This window comes from Myotis nattereri, assembly GCF_964212035.1.
Source record: "Myotis nattereri genome assembly, chromosome: 14".
Classification (NCBI taxonomy): Eukaryota; Metazoa; Chordata; class Mammalia; order Chiroptera; family Vespertilionidae; genus Myotis; species Myotis nattereri.
The window spans coordinates 46,942,557-46,962,692 of record NC_138089.1 but is presented as its reverse complement, the minus strand read 5'-3'; the positions used below and the strand labels follow the sequence as shown (position 1 = coordinate 46,962,692).

General features: G+C 40.2%; 1 protein-coding gene across 3 annotated transcripts in view; it reads right to left on the bottom strand.

The window, feature by feature from the left end:
- RBMS3 (RNA binding motif single stranded interacting protein 3) overlaps nt 1-20,136 on the bottom strand; it is a gene marked incomplete at both ends in the record, with an annotated part of 935,783 nt that overhangs the window by 691,988 nt on the left and 223,659 nt on the right. For 2 of the 3 annotated variants that reach the window (XM_081105840.1, XM_081105826.1), the window contains one exon: nt 11,851-12,024. In XM_081105840.1, coding sequence (XP_080961966.1) covers nt 11,851-11,976 — 126 coding nt within the window. Of the gene's footprint in view, nt 1-11,850; nt 12,025-20,136 lie in introns of those variants that run through there. The other variant, XM_081105837.1, reaches the window with a different exon arrangement.

Sequence of the window (20,136 nt, the reverse complement as noted above, 5' to 3'; positions counted from 1 at the left end):
GGATGGCTGACTCCATTCCCCAGAACATCTGTTTTGGATGCTCAGAATTCAGCAGCACCCAGACCTTCAGTTTGAGATGGGGTACGGGATTATTAGAAGAAAGGAACAGCCAAGGGAAAGTGACTCTCATAGCTGGGAAATGAGCAAAGGGTATAAAAGTCACCAGATGTAAACCTTAGCTTTGCAAATCACATGGGGAAAAAATAAAGATCAGGAGGAAGAAGCAGAATAAGAATCTCAATTTTTCCTGAAAACACTGCCTTTGGGGAGAAAACCACATGGGGGAAAAAAGATTTTGGGTCTCACTAGAAATGACCAACTCTGGGCAAAGTTATAATGCCTTCCTGGTCTTGGTCTACTAAAGCATGATGTCCAATAGCAAATTAAGGGGAAAGGTTGAAATTTCCAGGCACATACTGATACAAGTCTTCATGTGCCTGAAGAGTTCTCAATACTTCAAATGCTGATTCCTAGGGTCTTAAAGAGAATGCCATCCAAATAATGCAATCTGGGAGTCTGTAAGCCTTCTCTCATAAGCCAAATTGAAATTGATTTTTTTCCTATTGGAGTATAAAGTCTATCCATTAAGTGATTTATAAGAGGTAAGCCTTTGTTAAACAGCTTTGCATATATTATCTCATTAAATTCTCACAATGACCTCAGGAAGTAGCTTATAATTCTCCCATTTTATAAAGAAGGAAGTGGGCTCTGACAGGTTCAATACTTTTGCCCTAGGTCATCCATTTTCCAAGTGATACAGCTGGGATAAGAACCCAAGTCAGTCTGGTCCCAGAGTCCAAATGCTCAGTCCTTACAAGTCTGCAGCATTGTCAACCTACAGGTGTCAAGCTTCTACATTTAGTATTTAAGAACCACTGGTTTAGCCCTAACCGGTTTGGCTCAGTGGATAGAGCATCAGCCTGCGGACTCAAGGGTCCCAGGTTTGATTCCGGCCAGGGCATGTACCTTGGTTGTGGGCACATTCCCAGTAGGGAGTGTGCAGGAGGCAGCTGATGGATGTTTCTCTCTCATCGATATTTCTAACTCTCTATCCCTCTCCCTTCTTCTCTGTAAAAAATCAATAAAATACATTACAAAAAAAAAGAACCACTGGTTTAAAGCCTTATTACCACCCAGCTGGTGAATCTCAGTGGTTGAGTGTCAACCCATGAACCAAGAGGTCACTGGTTTGTTTCATGGTCAGGGCACATGCCCAGATTGTGGACTTGATCTTCAGTGGGGGGTATGTAGGGACAGCCAATTGATGTTCCTCTATCATTGATGTTTCTATCCCTCTCCTTTCCCCTCTCTCTAAAATCAATAAAAACATATTTTTTAAAAATAATAAATTATTGCTATCATTATCTACTATAGGCCTGTTTCCTCAGACCTCTTGTATACCAGCTTTTAAGCAACTTGGAAATATGGACACTTTATATTCTCCTCCATTCCCTTCCTCTTCTACCCTATTCTCCTACAATAGAGCCTACCCACTACAATGTCCACCTTACAAGATGTATTAAATGTTTGCTGAATGAAGATATGCCCTTGTTCAAAGTTTAAGAGAGTTAAGGGATCATGCCTGGGACTCAGCTACTCTGGGTAGTCTATAAGAGTACTAGACAACCAAAAAAGTATAGTTAAGAAGCAAGCACACTTTAGAGAAACAAGCCTTAGTCCCTGAAACATTATGCAAATAAAGGAGGGAATTCTCGGACAGTAAGACCAAGAGTATTTATTCTCCTTGAGCCATGTACAAATGAGGGACAAACCAGCCACACAGGGAAGTAGAAGCATCACAGCCGATTCCATCTTGGTTTTATAATACTGTAATAAAAACAGGAATTGGCATTTAGTGTGTGATTTGTAAAATTGTGTTCCAAGGAGACTTACTCCTCTAGGGAGATGCCTCAAGGCATGCTGGGGGAAGCAAAATAACACAGGTCTGCATTCCTATGGCAGACACTGTTGGCTGTTTTCCCAACAGGCATTCCCCTTTTTCTATCCTAAGAGAACCCCAAATTTCAATATGACTAGCCCCAGGAAATAACTGATTGTTTGTTTAAACCAGTGCTTTGCAAATGTTCATGTGCATACACATAAACAAGGGATCTTGATAAAATGCAGACTCATAGTTAGTATGTCTAGACTGAAGTAATTCTAACAAGCTCCCGGGTGATGCTGATATTATTAGTCCACAGATCACATTTTAAGTCCTAGGTTCTAAACCAATGATTATCGAATATGCTTGCACAGAAGAATCACATGGGTGGCTCCTGCTTTCATTGGTTAAGCTTGGGATCAGTTATATATAAAAGAAAAAGATTCAAGGTGATTTAAATGTGCATGGTTTACAGTAATATTGGAAGGTCTATATTCTTTTGCCTCTTATTAAAGTTGACTAGGAAAATCAGTTCTGGTCAATGAGATATAAGTGGAAGTCTACCAAAGGAATTCTGGGGAACATTCTCTTCCTTGATAAAACTGTAGTGCAAATGAAAGTCCCTGCTCTCTTCCTTTTTAAGGACTATTAATAGGTAAATGAAATGTTTGGGGTTGTGGGCTTCATCTTGTGCTAAGTAAGGGAAGGTGACATTACAACACACTGAGAGGATGGTGAGAGGAAACACAGAAAGAGCCTCTCTCTGTGGTGATGCTAATGAACTGCTACATCAACCCTAGAAATATCTACTGTTTCAGTTACTGTTGCCGAGTAACAAGCTATCCCAGGTTTAGTGACTTAAAACGACAGCTGTTTTATCATGCTCACAGTTCTGAGGGTCAGGAATTTAGACAAGACACAGTGGACATGATTTGTCTCCGCCCTCTCTAGTCTGGGGCTGTAGATACAAACATTCAAATACCTGGAAGTGGCTCAAACAGCTAGAGAATGAAGTCATCTGATGGTATCTTCACTCACATATCAGACATGTGGGCTAAGAAGACAAAAGCTGGGCTCAGATGAGGTTGACCAGAGAGCACCTACGCATGGCCTCTCCATGTGGCTTGGGTTTCTTCACAGGATGGTGATTTGTTCAGAAAGGAAGTGTCCTGAGAGAGAGCATTCAGAAACCCAGCTTTTCAAGAGAGTTTCTGACCTTGACCTGGAAATCACACAGTATCACTTGGGCCACATTCTATCGTCACAAAGGCTAGTCTTATTTAAGAAGAGGGCATTTAGACACCACATCTTGGTGGGAGAACAGCAATGTCCCACTGCAGAAAAGCATGTGGGATGGGTCCTGTTACTGCAGCCATATTGGCAAACATAAATGCCTACCTCTATGTCCAGACTTTTTATTAGGACAATTCCTGCACCTCCGTGTTTTTGAAGCCACTGTCAGTTAGATATTCTGTTTCTGTAGCAAAAGAATCCTAACCAATAGAGTTCCTTACTCCAACTTCAATGAATATAAGCATTTTGTCACATGCTTTGTATATTTAGTCTAGTATAGCGGTTCTCAACCTGTGGGTCATGAGCCCTTTGGCGGTCAAATGACCCTTTCACAGGGGTCGCCTAAAACCATCCTGCATATCAGATATTTACATTACGATTCATAACAGTAGCAACATTACAGTGATTAAGTAGCAACGAAAATTGGGTCACAACATGAGGAACTGTATTTAAAGAGCCAGAAGGTTGAGAACCACTGGTCTAGCAGGAGACCTGTGGGTGACAGGGGAGTGACAGCATTAGACATAATGCAATATGAAAGAGATAGGGATGCGTAATGTCTTGGCCTTTTGAGAAGCTGGGCAAGGTCTGGGGCAACCAGAGTCCTGAGCAATGAGTAGCCTCCATGAGGTGGAAAAAAAAAGTTTAGAAAAAATTGCCATTGAGCTGTAGTCTTCAAACTCTGTTCACATGTTCTTTGAAGCGTTTTGAAAAATTATAGACACTCTTTCTCATTTTTGAGCTACCTAAAATTTTCAGTGAGTTTAATGAATTGCTACACTACTCTTGTCCCTTAGTGTGTGTGTGTGTGTGTGTGTGTGTGCACACACACATGCATACATATACACACACACAGCAGCTGGGAAAGACTGGAAGCCCCATTGGTTTATGGTGCCCGATTAATCATGCTATGAAGCGTTTCTTTGTTGGTGTCTCCCTGGAGAGTTTTTTACACCCTGAGGCAATAGACCAAAGTAAAATTTATAAGCAAGGAATACGCTTTCTCTTGGAAAGGACTGGGGTAGAGAGACCCTATAATATATCTTCCAAAATTGAACGTTTTTGAGAGTAAAAGGGGACACTATTAATAAGTGCTCTAGGAAATAAACATAAAGCATAGAAATGGAGATATATGGTGACTTTAGCTACTGGAATACTAGTAAGTTATCAGACTAATCCGTTTATAAAAGAGAATTCATGGAAGCTGAAGATCTGGTTATTACTTCATTTTCAGTACTCTTTGAAAAGTTTTCAATAGCCCCTAGGAGTTTGTGCAGACCTGTAATTAAGCTAATGTTTAGCCATACCAGTTGTTTAATGTATTAAAACATTTTCACACATGTTACTATACAGAATAGCAGTAATTGGGATAACCATTAAAATAATCAATAATCTAAATGCCAGCATTTGTGCTTCATTTCAGAAACCACAAATAAGCAAAATGTGACTCTAAGACATCTTTGTGGAGTGGGCATTGGAGCACAGAGCTAGGGATCTGTTACAGAGGACTTGCTCTTTATTTTCAAAGTTAGTGGGTAGCCTTGAAGCATAAAAGTCCTTATTTAGAGGAAAGGAGAGGTGCAATCTATCCCAACCCCTTCTATAAACCTCCAAAATTATGCTTGTCCCTGCCCATGGGGCGGAGTAGGGTCTGGGTACAGGAAGCAGTTAGTAAATTACTGGGTCCCATGGATATAGACAGTTGCCATGGACACAGACAGCACATGCCTTCATTGTGAGACAATGTCCCCTCTGATAGCTTTGTGAGCCCTTGTTTTATATGACAACTTAACTCCCGATGGAAGGCAGCTGTCCCTGTGCTTTGTAAACATGTTTCTAGAGAGGGACTCTCCTGGAAATCTGTTCAGGGACTAAAAGAGACAGTCCTCTAGAAAGATAGTGCGAGCACTGTCTCCCCTCTTTCCCTTGCAGATGTATTGCTACCTGGCTGGGTATCTCAGTTGGTTAGAGTGTTATCCCGATACTCCAAGATGAGGGTGTGATCCTCGGTCAGGGCACATATAAGAATCAACCAATGAATGCATAAACAAGTGGAACAACAAATCAGTATTTCTTTTTCTTCTCTCTCTCTAAAAATCAATCAATGGGAAGAGAGAGAGAGAGAGAGAGAGAGAGAGAGAGAGAGAGAGAGAGAGAGAGAAAATCTAGCACCAGGTTGCTTACTCTTCCTCCCTACCTGCCTACTCTTCTCTTGAAGGAGAGATAGGGCCTTAGCAAAAGCCTCCACTACCTCTAGGCAGCATCAACCTCTGTGCATACTCCCATTACTTTTTATATCCTTTATCTCTTCTCTGCTCTTTTTATCTTGTATTATTTTTTTTAAATCTCTTATCTTCTTTAGCCATTTCGAGTTTGTCTTCAGTATGCACTGGGCTGTACCTGGTCACTGTGGTTGGCACAAGCTGTTTCCCAACGAGCATCCGTGGGGCACAGAGGCATATTGTGCTTCTTCACCAGGGAAAGAATAAATAATACACAGGGTCCTGGCCTCAGCAGTGAGGATCAGATAATCCCCATCTACTGTTCATCCTTCCCCACTTCCCCTCTCCCTCTGTCCGTCTCTCTAGGGTCACTCAAATGATAACATCATTCAGGTCTGAGAAGAAAAAGGCACACGTGAGAAGATTCAGGGAGAGCAGAGCTATTGGGAAGTCCAATGAGCCCCATTCTTTTAGGATTAACTCGATCCCCAGTCACTAAATGACTATCAATTCATAGGAAGTTGTGGAAATTTGATGTAGTTCCCCATGTCAAGTCATGAAGCTAGCAAGGTTATCGTTTAGCTGTTGATGAAAGTATAAAATGAAAGACCAAAACCAGTGTACTAGTCAATAAAGTATTTTGGAAATTATTAGAGAATGATTTCGTGAGTGAAATGTGTTATAAAAAATGTGATTAGGTAAGAAATTTACATGATATTAACTTTCTTACACAATAAAAAGTACAGTATATTTAATATTTGACTTATAGTATCATTTATATTACTGTAGTACTTGAATATTACTTTTTGCCATTTTATACCCCAAGTTGAAGAGGCTGCCTAGACATGGTTTCTTCAATTACTAGGTAGCCAGGGGCAAACTACGGCCCGTGGGCCGGATCCGGCCCGTTTGAAATGAATAAAACTAAAAAAAAAAAAAGACCGTACCCTTTTATGTAATGATGTTTACTTTGAATTTATATTAGTTCACACAAACACTCCATCCATGCTTTTGTTCCAGCCCTCCGGTCCAGTTTAAGAACCCATTGTGGCCCTCGAGTCAAAAAGTTTGCCCACCCCTGAGAGCATTTGATTAAATATGAGGAGAGTTTGAATAACTTTGTCTTTACTTTTTAAAGATATGTATTAGAATGGTTATCAAGGTTTATTTCATTTCAGAAGTAGAAAAAATCATGTTTCAGAAAAATCAAACTAATATTAGTGAATTTCAATGATTTTCAATTGCCATAGAGCAGTGATTTTCAACCTGTGTACTGCAAGAATTTTTTTTAAAATATATTTTATTGATTTTTTTACAGAGAAGAAGGGAGAGAGAAAGGAGAGGAATAGAGAGTCAGAAACATCGATGAGAGAGAAACATCGATCAGCTGCCTCCTGCACACTCCCCACTGGGTATGTGCCGGCAACCAAGGTACATGTCCTTGACCTGAATCAAACCTGGGACCCTTGAGTCTGCAGGCCGATGGTCTATCCACTGAGCCAAACCGGCTAGGGCTGCAAGAATTTTTAAAACATCTAATACCTACTTAGCCAGGGGCACTGACCTCTTTTCCCTAAGACTGTCAAATTAAAAAAATGACAACAGTCAACACAACAATAGCCAGCTGGTGTAAGTGTATCAAAAGTATACCTATTTTTTTGTCAGATCGGCAAAAAATATATTTTTGTGTGTGCCACAGAATTTTAGTAATTAATGTGTGCCGTTAGATAAGAAATCATTGCTGTAGGTTATCCATTTCAGTTTTCTATCACTCAAAAAACCTGTCTCACCTTATCTCCCTTATCAGGAGGTTCCATCAGTTTCACAAAGCCCTAAATAATGACCTAATGGCTCAAAGGTTAGCCACTGAGTCACTGGATATTATGGTTGTTGTAGGCTGAACAACAGTCCTCCCAGATGTCCACGACCTAATCTCCGGATCCTGTGCAAGTTGGTTTAAATGGCCAAAGGAACTTTGCAGATGTCATCAAGTTTAGGATCTTTACATTGGGAGGTTACCCTGGCTTATTTGGGTGGGCCTTTAAATGTAATCAACTGTCTTTATAAAAGAGAAACAGAGAGGTTCGACCACAGACTTAGAAGACAGTGTGAAGATGGAGAAGAAATGGATTTGGAGATGAAAGAAGGGCTCAGGAGTGAAGGTTTGCAAAGAAGGTAGCTCTAGAAGCTGGAGAAAGCAAGGAACAGAATCTCTCCCCCAGAGGCTCTTGATGGAGTGTGGCCCTGCCAACACCTGGATTTCTGATTCTAACCTCCAATATAGAAAGAGAAACAAATAAATGTGTGTTGTTTTAAGCCCCTGAGCTTGTGGGAATTTGTTACAGCAGCCACAGGAAACTAATACATTGTTGTACAACAGGGCTCTGAGAAATCCTTACTTGGTCAGTGAGAGGCATCACTGTGTGCTGAGATTTCTATACGCTACCAATTTCAAGTTCACTAACCAGACATTCATGGGGTATCTGGATTCCTCAGTAGCAGGGGAATGGAAGCAAAAGGAAGCCACTTGCGTCACATGTACTGACTACACACACTTCACATTGGCTGCCACCCTTATCACCCCAGGAAATTAAAGAGCTGGAAATTTTCAATCAAACTAGTAACTTAGAGAAAAGGGCCAGAATCTCACCAGGCTGTCAGACCATTTATAGTTTCATTAGAGGCTACTAAATTATATCACTCAAGAAAATCGCTGGCAATCTATTCAGACAGGAATTCCGTTTCTGTGGTTTTAACCACAAAACCTCTGTGGATCTTACACTGCATGACAACTATGGAATCTACTCTCACATTTTGGAGCCCCAAATATTTCTGTAGTAATTGGCTTGCCATATAGATCCAACTAATAATTATGAGGTAATCACCCTTTTGAGATATTGTCATCTTAACCCAGCTCTCAAAGTCCCCCTATACTGAACTTCTGGCCTATTTTCAGATAATATCATTCCTTTTACAAGGTAGTAGGATACTTAAATGAGCACTGATCTTGGAGTCAAAAGTTTATTGCCAGCTGATCAGGCATGGGAGGAAAATCTGAAAGAAATGTTTAAATGTTGAAATAATGGAAGAATGCCAAGTAGGCTTCAAATTGATCTTTAGAGTATCCTTGAAATCAAAAGTATAACACCTGTGACTATTTCTTATAGATTTTCCCCATTGTTTCCTTCTACTTTCACACTTAATTCACTCTCAGTGGTGTGACAAAAGGAAGTAACAGCTTTTAGATTTTAAATTATAAAAATTGGCTAGACATCCTGTAATTATTCCAGTGGTTTTCAAGACAGGATAGGATCTATTATTCTTTCCTATCCCCAGACCTAAAGCGAGTATCTTATAAATACAAGTACTTCTCTAAGGAGTAACATGCACATTTGAATGAAATGATTACAAAGAGTTCTACCTGGGGTAAAATCATTGTCCTCAACATGTAGATAACAACACAGGGACTCAGTGATAAGGAGCAATACAATACAACAAGAGGCCCAATGCACGAAATTTGTGCAAGAGTAGGCCTTCCTTCCCCCAGCTGCCAGCACCAGCTTCCCTCTGGCACCTGGGACCCAGGCTTCCCTCTGGCACCCAGGACCCCAGCTTCACAGCCCCGGCCTCATCCAGAAGATCATCTGGTCTAATTAGCATATTATGCTTTTATTATTATAGATGGATACCAATACTGGTTGGAGACAAAAAACCATTTGAATCTCAGGCCCCATTACTGGCTATAATATTGGGCAAGATACTTAATTTGTTTGAGCTTCATTTTACTAATCTTTAAAATGATGACAATAACAGTAACTACCTCCTAGGGCTATGGTGAATATATATCTATATTTGACCCTTCAACAACTTGGGGATTAGGGGCCTCAACCTCCTACTCAGTTGAAAATCTACATACAACTTAAGTTGGCCCTCCCTCCACATCATGGAGTCCCAACCCAAGATAGAAAGATACACATAAAGTTGTTTAGAACAGAGCTTGGAAAATGTGTTCCATAAATATCAGCTAGTTTTAGATGACCTTGAGGCCAGTAAGAATATAAACTGAAATATTTCAATAAATTATATTTGTCATGGCTAGCTTGACAAATAATGACTGAAGAAAAAGGTCAGGAACATTTTAGTAATGGAACTAGTTACCACAGAAAATTTTATTCAAAGTATATGCAACTAGTTTCTTTATTATGATGAAAAAAATGATGCATATATTTTGAACATCAAACATACTAAGGGATATACAAGAAGAAATCTTCTTCTTACTATAGAACTTCAGTCTATTATATGCAGATATGCACACATACATGCATGTGTGTGTATATGCATGTAATACTGTCCTAACTTGATTCCTTAACTTCCTTCTTGTTCCTCTACCAGAAATTCAAGAAGCCAGAGTGAGTCCTAAAAGAATTTAATTATGTCCTATAATTTCCTTGCGTAAAACCTTCCAATGGTTTCCCACCATACTTAAATAAAATACAAACACCTTATTCCAGATTATAAAGTGCTACAGACTCTGGCCTCCGCCTTTCCTTCTGACTGTATGTCCCTGTTCTTTCTCAGCTAAGCTCCAGGCACACTGGCTTTCTCTCCGTGTGATGAACATTCAGGCTCATCCCTGCCTCTGGTCCTTCTCACTGTTTCCTCTTCTTGGAATGTTCTTCCTCCTGAACTCTGCATGTTATTTCTCTTTTTCATTCAGCTAAAACCTGGCCTCCTAAGTGAGGACTTGGCTGATCATACAACTTCAATAGTCACCCAGTCAATCTATCATTTCAACCAGTTTTGCATAGCATTTAACACAGTGATGGTGAGCCAATGACATGTGTGTCAGAGGTGACACACGAACTCATTTTTTGGTTGATTTTTCTTTGTTAAATGGCATTTAAATATATAAAATAAATATCGAAAATATAAGTCTTTGTTTTACTATGGTTGCAAATATCAAAAAAATTTCTATATGTGACATGGCACCAGAGTTAAGTTAGGGTTTTTCAAAATGCTGACACGCCGAGCTCAAAAGGTTCTCCATCACTGATCTAACATGACTGCATACTTTTCTGGTATGCTTGTTCTTTTTTATTTATTCACATGTTTATTTATGTAATTACCAGCTTCCCCCTCCCCAGAATAGAAGCTACATGAGAGTAAAACTTGGTTTTGTTCACTCCTGTGCCTCTTTCACCAAGAAAAATGCAGGAATATAAAAATGTCCAAAAATGCTTAATAAATTATTGTTGTTGAAAGAATGGACAAATTTATTTAGGTTCTTTTTCCAAGTAGTTTCAAAAGGTTACTAACATCGCCCTTGTGCATACACCCTTGTACACGTCCAATTAGATGCCAAAAGTTTAATTACTGAGTCAAAGGTATGTGCAATTTAAATTGTGACAGTCATTTCCAAACCACCTTTTAACAGAATTCTGCCAATTTACATTTTGAGTGGATTCCTTGAGTCTTCTTTTAAGTGTTTCTATGACATGATATTGGAAACACATTTCCTCAATTTAGAAGCTTGGAACACTTTATAATCCCATAACCTTGGAATGCAAACAGAATGGCCAAAGTGCAGAAGTCCACAGGGGCCTGGTAAATGGCTGAAGAACCCATGTCTACAGTTAATGACAGTGGGAGGAGGTACTATGACAAGCAGACATGACTTACTTTCAAAGGTCTCTCATTACCCAGGAGTCTTGTGTTTGGATTTTTCACAGTAAACATAGGTCTTCATAATCAACATTCATTATGATTTTTTCAAGTATGCAAGTGCAATTTATAATTTTAAAAAAATCTTAGTAATCTTACTGGGACGCCAAAAAAGATGAAGGCAGAAACAAGTAGCCTATTCTAAAAGGTTCTCAAATTCCATGCATTCATTTCTCCCACCAAAGGTTAATTTCTCTTGCCCTTTGAGTCATTTATGCCAACAACCCCAGAGTTCTGGGTGGCAGGAACTGGAGATTACTCCACTGATGAATCTACATGTATATATGTTAGTACATGTTTAACTACAGCAACAAAGTCATTGATGAATTTGGGGACATACCGGTTCTATGGACTACTTTATTCTATTTTGAAAGGCATCCATTCTCAGTGAAAAAGCAACAACTAAATTCTTATGAAACAGCCCAGAGGACAACAGAAAATAAAACCAGAGACATACATACTTTCAGCCTCCACACCATCATTCTGAAAATTCTGTCCATGTATTTCACCTCAAGATAACTTTAAATGAAACATCAATTTTTAGCACAGATCACCCAAACATACGTCATGTAAACACATAAGACACTCTCCATTGCTTACCTCTGTTACTCAAGAGCAGCCTAATTTTGCCTTGGAAAAGTTGCCCAATTAATAGAGAGATACCAATTCTGGATTCAAAATGTACCTAAATAAAGCATCCACTTTTCTAAATACTGAAAACAGGGTACTTACAGCAGGGTGTCCAGTACAGTAGGTATAGCTGGCATGGGACTGGTAGTGCAAGCTCGCTCTTGGAAAGGAGTATGTACTCCAGGATGGTTGGCTGCTGTTCCACTGGGAGCTGAAGCCAGGGCTCATGGTCAATCTTGACTTACTCGTTTGATAGGCTCTCACTGTGGAGCTGGACTATCAAGAAAAAAGAAATGCAATGTAAAGACAGCTCTGCATAGAACCCAAGTCAGACACACACACACACACAAAGCAGCAGCACACATTCTCTTGTATGATCATGGCATAGAACTCAGCTGGTTAAAGGAAATGGCTGATCTCTTAAGAGGAGACATGACATGTTGTTCAGACTAGGATAAAAGTGTTTTCTCACTATTAGAATTTGGACTGGATCACAAAGCACAATTGATCTTATTGAAAAGAGTATTTTTCTGGTTGTAACATGCAACTTCATCCTTCAGAAATGAGGTATGTTTTAGTGGTGATAGCAACAGTGACATAGCTTTTAAAAATATATTTTTGTTGATCTAAGAGAGAAAGGGCGAGGGAGATAGAAACATCAATGATGAGAGAGAATCATTGATAGGCTGCCTCCTGCACATCCCCCACTGAGGACTAAGCCCACAACCCAGGCATATGCCCTGACTGGGAATCAAAACGTGACCTTCTGGTTCATAGGTCAATGCTCAACGATGGAGCCATGCTGGCTGGGTGGCAGTGATATTTTAAGTTACATAAATTTCCTTTCACCACAGTGTTCACCTTAGAAGTTCACCATCTGCCTCATCAGAATGCAGTAAACAAAGATCAGGTTATGATGGTTGGATTGAGGCACAGGTTGGTTCCTGACACTAAATGGTCTTCAAGTTCCATGAGTCTATTGCTGTCCTCGGAGAGAGAGAGCAGCAGAAATCTGGACATACTCCAACATGTCCCCCTTTCACTACCAGAAGACAGCAAAATGATGAAGGATCTGAAATTGCCATTTACCCCTAACTGACCCTACCATGTAATTAAAAAGAGAGGAATAGGGAAATATAAATCAGTTTTCCAAATGTTAAATATATTTTCTTGTTCATTATTGTATATAGAGTAGAATGAACTCAAAACAAAACTCACTTGTATCCTCTGTCCATTTTTTCCCCCTCAGATGTCATGGCACATAAGGCATATAATAGTTTCTTTTCAGGGAACACTTTCTATCATCAAATTGCAATAGCTACTTACCCATGTAGCACAGTAACTTTCACAATAAATTCTATTTATAAATGTATGGACACATGCCAACTCAATCACTGGGGAAATGTGCTAATCTCATTGCCATTATATTCAGGAAACCCAGTGGGGAAGAAACTTTTATCCGAGATTGTATTCCCCATTGGGCTAGATTCTGATACCATTAGACACTTTGAGAAACAACTTTTATGAAGACAGATTTGGGTATCTTGGGGTAACCAAAAGAAGTAAGGGCTCAGTAATTCAAAGGCACCGGGCAGGGCAATTTCTCTCATAATATCCTCAAAATATTTAGAAAGGGAAAAGAAAATTTAAATCAGTAATTTACTCTTAAACTACTTAAAAGATTTAACCCAAAAAATGGAGAATACAGCTTTGTTAAGGTAAACACATTTATTTGGTATCTGTCGCTACTCTCATCCCCATCATCTCACAAATTGAGTGTGCTCTCCAAGTGTTCAATAGTTCAATGGGATGTACAGGTACAGCAAAACAAAGGTACATACTACTGCAGACCTGCCTAAGACAAACCTGTGCCAGAGAAGCTATAGTGGACTTTTATAACACTAAGATATCTGTGTTTGGTTCTAAGTATGGAAGCTTAGTATTTGTTTTGAAAAAAACACCCTATTATTTGTACCACATACACAGTCACTTCAAAGACTAAATAAGTCCACCCACAAAACTACTTTTGGCCTCCGAAGTGTCTTGGTTTCTGCTCTGCATCTATGGTCACTTATCACTCTCACTTGCTCAGTTGATTCTATAGGTAGCTCCTTCAAGACTAGACATGGTTAGATTTTTATTTTTAAATTGCCCCAGGGACCCTACATTTCCTGGGAAAGCAGGCAGTATATGCAAAAGGAAGTTGGTAAATACCCTCATCTCTTAGTTTACGTTCCCAAATAGCTTCAGTCTCTCCTCAATGATTTTATTCATGGTGGTCTTCTTCATGCACATTCTTTTTTCTCCCTTTTTTGTCCACAAAGCTCATGCTCAAGTTCCATCTCTTACTCGATCTCATTTCTGTTGCCTCTAGCTTATGCTGACCCTTGCCTTTCTGCTCTCACAGTGCAGCTTAAACACTTTAGCATGTGATTGTGTTGTGTTGCTTTCTTCCCTATCTATGTAAATTTCAGCTCTCCCACCAGGCTGAGAATCTAATGAGAGTCATCATCCGCCCTGACCTATGAGGGCATTAACAGTGTTTATCCCCCAATATTCTATCATCTTTCCCTTTTTACTCAATGACCCTTCTGACTGTGCATTCTTCTCCCACCTACTTACTTATCTTTCTTTTTGTCCTCCCTACATGGGGTCTTTTGCCAGGGCTTAATCCTCAGTTCTGTGTTCTTCATTCTTTTCACTTTCTTCCTTTGTGATCTTATTCAGGACCAAAGCTTTAAGTATTACCTCGAAGGAGATGGTTCTCGGATGTATTTTAACAAACTCTCTCCTAAATACCAGTCCCAAATCTTAAAATATCTGCTGGATATGGATGTATAACTGCCAATCGTCAAAAAGGGAACCAAAGTTTAAATTCTGTGTATAAAATTAAATGCATTAATTGCTTCACTCTAAAATTTCATTCCACCTTAATTTCTTTATTTATGGTATTTCTGACAATATTTTGAAAACAAGTGCCTAGAAGCTTTAGAATTACTTGGACTCATTTATCTGATCAACTTTCCATTATCAGTGTCACCAAATTCTATTGAATCTTTTCAATAGTTCTTGAATTGATGCTATCTTTTCCATTCTCATTACCACTATCCATTTTTAGGATTTTATCATTTGTATCAGTCATTAAAACTACTTTCTACCTGCCTGGCCAACGTGGCTCAGCAGTTGAGCATCAACCTAGGAACCAAGAGGTCACCAGTTCCATTCCTGGTCAGGGCACATGCCGTTTGGGGGCTCAGTCCCCAGTTGGGAGTTTGCAGGAGGCAGCCGAATGATGATGTTTCTCTCTCATCGATGCTTCCCTTTAGCCTCTCCCTTCCTCTCTCTCTAAATATCAGTAAAAAATACATTTTAAAAAACCTACTTTCTATCTTAAGCTTTGATTGATTCTCCACAACTACACTACCTCAGTTTTTCAGAAAGCTGATTTTATTGTGTTACTCCCTGCTGAAGAATGTTCAGTGTCTCCCCACTACCTATGAGGAAAAGCCCAAACTGTCTAGTCTTTCATTTGAATCTTTTTAGTGTGATCCCAACATGCATTGCAAGGCTTATTTTTGGTTCCTTCCCGTATAATCTCAAGCTCCAGAGAGATTGTTACTCCAAATATCTTGTGCGTGTCCATGCCACTGTCACAACCCATCTACTTCCTAAAATGTTCTCCCCCCCTCTCAGTTCCCACTCCAACATCCCTAGCTTTGGGAGAACACCTATTCCAACGCTCAGCCTCCAGCCCATAGGGACTTTAGCTTCTACTAGGCACGGACATTACTGATTTTCTGCCATTTTCATCTGGCCCTTTCATCATCTGTGTGGCTACCGCGGAAATCAATGCCATAACTTCATCAGCATAACTCATCAATGTCTTAATTAGTCTCGCACAACAATTATTATGTCCCACCACACTTCTTTGGGGACAGGCATCTCAGCTGTGTTTTCCAGAAGAGATCACAATGCAAGAACATGAGGACAAGTGGTTCATTTTGGAAGTGATCCTAGAGAAAATCAGTTGGAGAATAGGAAATGTGACAGAGACAGAATCAGTCAATAAGTTTGCTTCACTGAATAAATTATAACTTGAAGCGCTAAGGCTCAATTCCTTTGGGGAACTTGGAGTCAGTGTAGAACATGCTTCGGAGTTATTCTACTCAAAGTGAAAGAAAATAAGGGTATTTAACCTCTGATTCCCATGCATCATTGGCTGAGTGTTGCTCCTGGGAGCATTAATTCCCAGACATTTATGACCTACTCCACCACAGGCCAAGAGAAAGCTCTCACATAGACAGTCCCAGGAGATTGTTGACACACTCTAGGCAAGTAAGTACCAAGAGGAATGGGCAAAGCAGTGATAGCAGGTGCTACTAAATGGACGACTCCCTGAACTTCTTTGTACCTGCCACAGAACCTTAGATATTTGCATTTTCCTTTTGCATAATTGAGAGCAGGAGGTCACATTGGCTTCACTTTACTACCATTAAGAACTTGAAAAGGCAAAAGAAGATATTGGGACAGTTGATAAGCACAGTGAAAAGGTGCTCAAAATCATTAGTCAACAAGGAAATATAAAGTAGAGCTACAATAAGGTACCAGTTCATGCCCACTAGATTGACTAAAACTGAAAAGACTGGCAATACTAAATGTTGAGGAGGTTCCTGAGGACCTCAACTCTCATTCGCAGTCCTTGGCAAGGTAAATGGTATGGCCCTTGCTACCAATTCTTATAAAATTCAATATACTTCCACCTATGACACAGCAATTCCACCTGCAGTTATTTACTTGAAAGAAAATATATTTACTCAAAAATACATTTTAAGAATATGCTCAGTAGCCTTATTAATATTAGTCCCAAATCATAACTTACTCAAATCTCTATCAAGATAATGTATTTAAAAATATTAGAGCACATTCATGCAATGGAATACTACTCAGCAATAAAATACAACAAACTTCTAATACATACAATTACATGAATATATCTCAAGATTGTGCTAAATAGGAGATCAGGAAGAGAAGAATAGATATGGGTGATTTCATTTATAGGAAGTTCAAGATGAGGAAAACACTTATAGAAATAGAAATCAAAATGTGTTTTCTGGGGGAGTTGAGGGGAATTGATTAGAAAGGGAAATAAGGTAATTTTCTAGGGTGATGGAAATCATCTTATTTTGGGTGGTCATTACATGAATGCATACAGTTGCCAAAACTCATCAAACTGCGTGAGATCTGTGCATTTTACTATGTCTTAATTATATCTTAGTCAAAGAAAAATATATTGCAACTGCACAAGGCTGATTCTGAATTACACATCTCACAATAGAGATGGCTTAGAAACTAAAGCCCAAGGAACCAAAAACCCTAATGTTTTAGATCCCATAATTGGCTAATCTGAGTTCTGCCATCTTTTCCCGCCTTGGCATGCCCTCTGAGAGCAATGCCAGGGAGCATCTAAGGGCCAAACGGCAGGCAGCCAGAGAGAAGAGCAAAGAGTCTGGACAAAGAGCCTCTGAATAAGCAAGAGCTGGCAGCAGCATCTGGTGTCTGCCAACAGATCTGGGGGCAGGACTGTTGGAGCAAGAAAAAAATGGAGCACAGCACACAACAAGGACCCTGTCACATGCTTCCAGAAATGACAAAGCTCTATGGAACACTTGCTACTCTCTCTACTTTGTCAGCACTAGCAAACAAAAGGAAGCTAAAGGGAGGGGCCGAACAAAGCTGCACTAAGGGTGGTGGAAGCCATGATGAAGAAGGGCATAACTAATGCTAAGATTTCTAGATACAATTGAATAAGTCTACGAGGGGATATGGAGACATAACACTTACATGCAACTTACTACTTACCAGACACTGATGGTCCTAAGTGTTTTATATTTGCACTGGGATGGCTTGTGTATTGCTCATAACCATTTTACAAGTCAGTGACTATTATTATCTGCATTTTATCAGTAAGGAAGTGAAGGAAGAATGAACAGATGTTAAGAAAAAGGCTGGTTTGAGTGTTAAGGAGGAGGAATGGCAGGAATAATTACAAAAATCAGGAGGGGAGGAACAGTCAAAGTAGATCAGAAAATGAGGAAAAATCAATATTAATGTGTTATTGGTATCTGTGGAATAAGGTAAAAAGCAGTGGACCCTGCTGGGGTTTCTGAGAAGTTTTCAAAATGTCACCCAAAATTGTGCACTGAATGATGGGAGGCTGGAGTATTTGTGGACTGGCTTCTGTCCCCCACTGGGTAAGGGTTGGAGTCTAGGAAATGATCACAGGTATCACTTCCAAGCTATGTGTGGACATGAGAGTGAACTCTCTTGGCATCAGAGGCGGCCCTGGGGAAGAAAGTGGGAAGACATACAGGTAGGATACTGTAAGTGCTTGGTGAACAAGAACTGTCCATGGTAGTTGCAGTTGAAATCAGCTGAGCCAGGGATGGTGTTGGGGGAATGTGATGTGGTAGCTGGAGGCAGCTAGGACAACCACCTCTCCACCTCTCTGAGAATAAATATAAGGATCGTAATCACAATAGCAATGTTTATAGAAAGCTTGCTGCTATGTGTCTTTCCTGGATTGTCTCTCTGAATCCCCAACACAAGCCAATGGCATAGGTGTTGTTATGCATATTTTACTGAAGAAGCAAGGACACATAGAGTTTAGGAATCTTGCCTAAGGATACACAGCTAGTAAAGACAAAGAGCTAAGAATTACACATTCACCATATGTAGAACAAAGGTTGATTATATGATTAACAACGTCTCCAAAGAATAAGGCTTAGGGATGAACCACATACTCCACTCTGGAAAGAGAGATTAAGAAAGAGACCATTATAGGGATATATTAATATCTATAAAAGCCTAAGTGACCTTTATGACAGAATGACCAGAACGACCAGTCTACCAGTCGCTATGATGTGCATTGACCACCAGGGGGCAGACACTCGGTGGTGCAGCAAGTGAGGGAAGGAGGACGGGGGGAGGCAGGGAAACACGTGGTGGCGGGGCGCCCACGGCCAGCGTCCTTTCCTTCTATACCTGGACTGGTGATCATCGCCTCCTTTCCCAACCCCACTGAGGCCTTCAGGCTCTGGGCTGGGATAGGGAACCAGGGTGGGTGGCTGCAGATGCGGCCCCTTTCCCAGGGGAGCTGAGGGCCGGCTCCCTCCTTGGGAATGGCAGCCAACCTCCCACGGTCCCTTCCCCCATACCTCTCCCCAGCTGGCAGGCCCCAATTGGCCCAGCCCCAATCAGACTGGCCCCAATGAGCCCTGATCGCCAACCAGGCCTAGGGACCCCACCTGTGCACAAATTCTTGCACCGGGCCTCTAGTAAATATAAAGTCAACAATCCAAAAGAGCACAAAATTGTTATGAGATGCAGGCATGAGCACCAGCCATCATTAGGGAACAATACCATCTTTCCCTGTTGGCAATATTGTTATCACATGATAATGCACTAAAGTTAACTCAGGTTCAATTATTAGTGATGACACCATAGCCAAAACACATTGCCCACATTTGTTTCCTTTAAAAACTGCCCAATGAATCCTCCTCAGCAGGAAGAAATTACAAGATGATTCTAGAAATACAATCAATACATTTATACTGATATTAGTTTAAGTATATTCCAATGGTAACCTACAAATATTGCTGAAGTTAGTCTTAAGGAGACTTTATATCCAATATAATAAATACTATTAAAATATATGGAATATGCAACATGTACTAACAGGGCAGAGACTCCTGTAATAAATGTATGGTAAATGTGTTTTAACAGCCCAGCTAATCTTCCCACAGCTCCTGCTGAACACAGCATATGCCTATATAGATCTGGTCATTCCAGGAGACCTCCCACGCTGAGTCACCAGGTAGTCACCTGACCCAACATGGGCCAATCAGAGACTTCCCTGGAAATATGGAATTGACATTCGATGACTCATAAATCTCCATTGGATATTTGAGCTAAGAAGTGGGGTAAAGGAAGAAGTGAGGTTTAGTTGCATGAATGTAGAAACAAAGCTCATCTGGGAAGAGGTCAGGGAAGTAAAATTGAGAGTGAGGGGTTAGGCAAGAAAAAGGAAGTATAGACAGTTACAGGGACAAGAGACATTCGTGCTTGAAGGAAATAGAAGGAACATTTCAGTTCTGGATGACTTTTATAGTCTTTGGCTTCAGTCTCTTGCAACAGCTGGCTGCACTTCCTGACCCTGAGTTCCATACGATATTCCTGCATCCAAATACTAAATCCTTCCTTCCTGCCTAGGTGATGTGGAGTATAAATTGCAATTAAATGACCACTGACTATGCAGAGTGAAAGGAGCAGACACGCAGGGAAAAACAGAGTTGAGAGAGCATGTGGTACAGATGGAGAGAGAAACTGAGG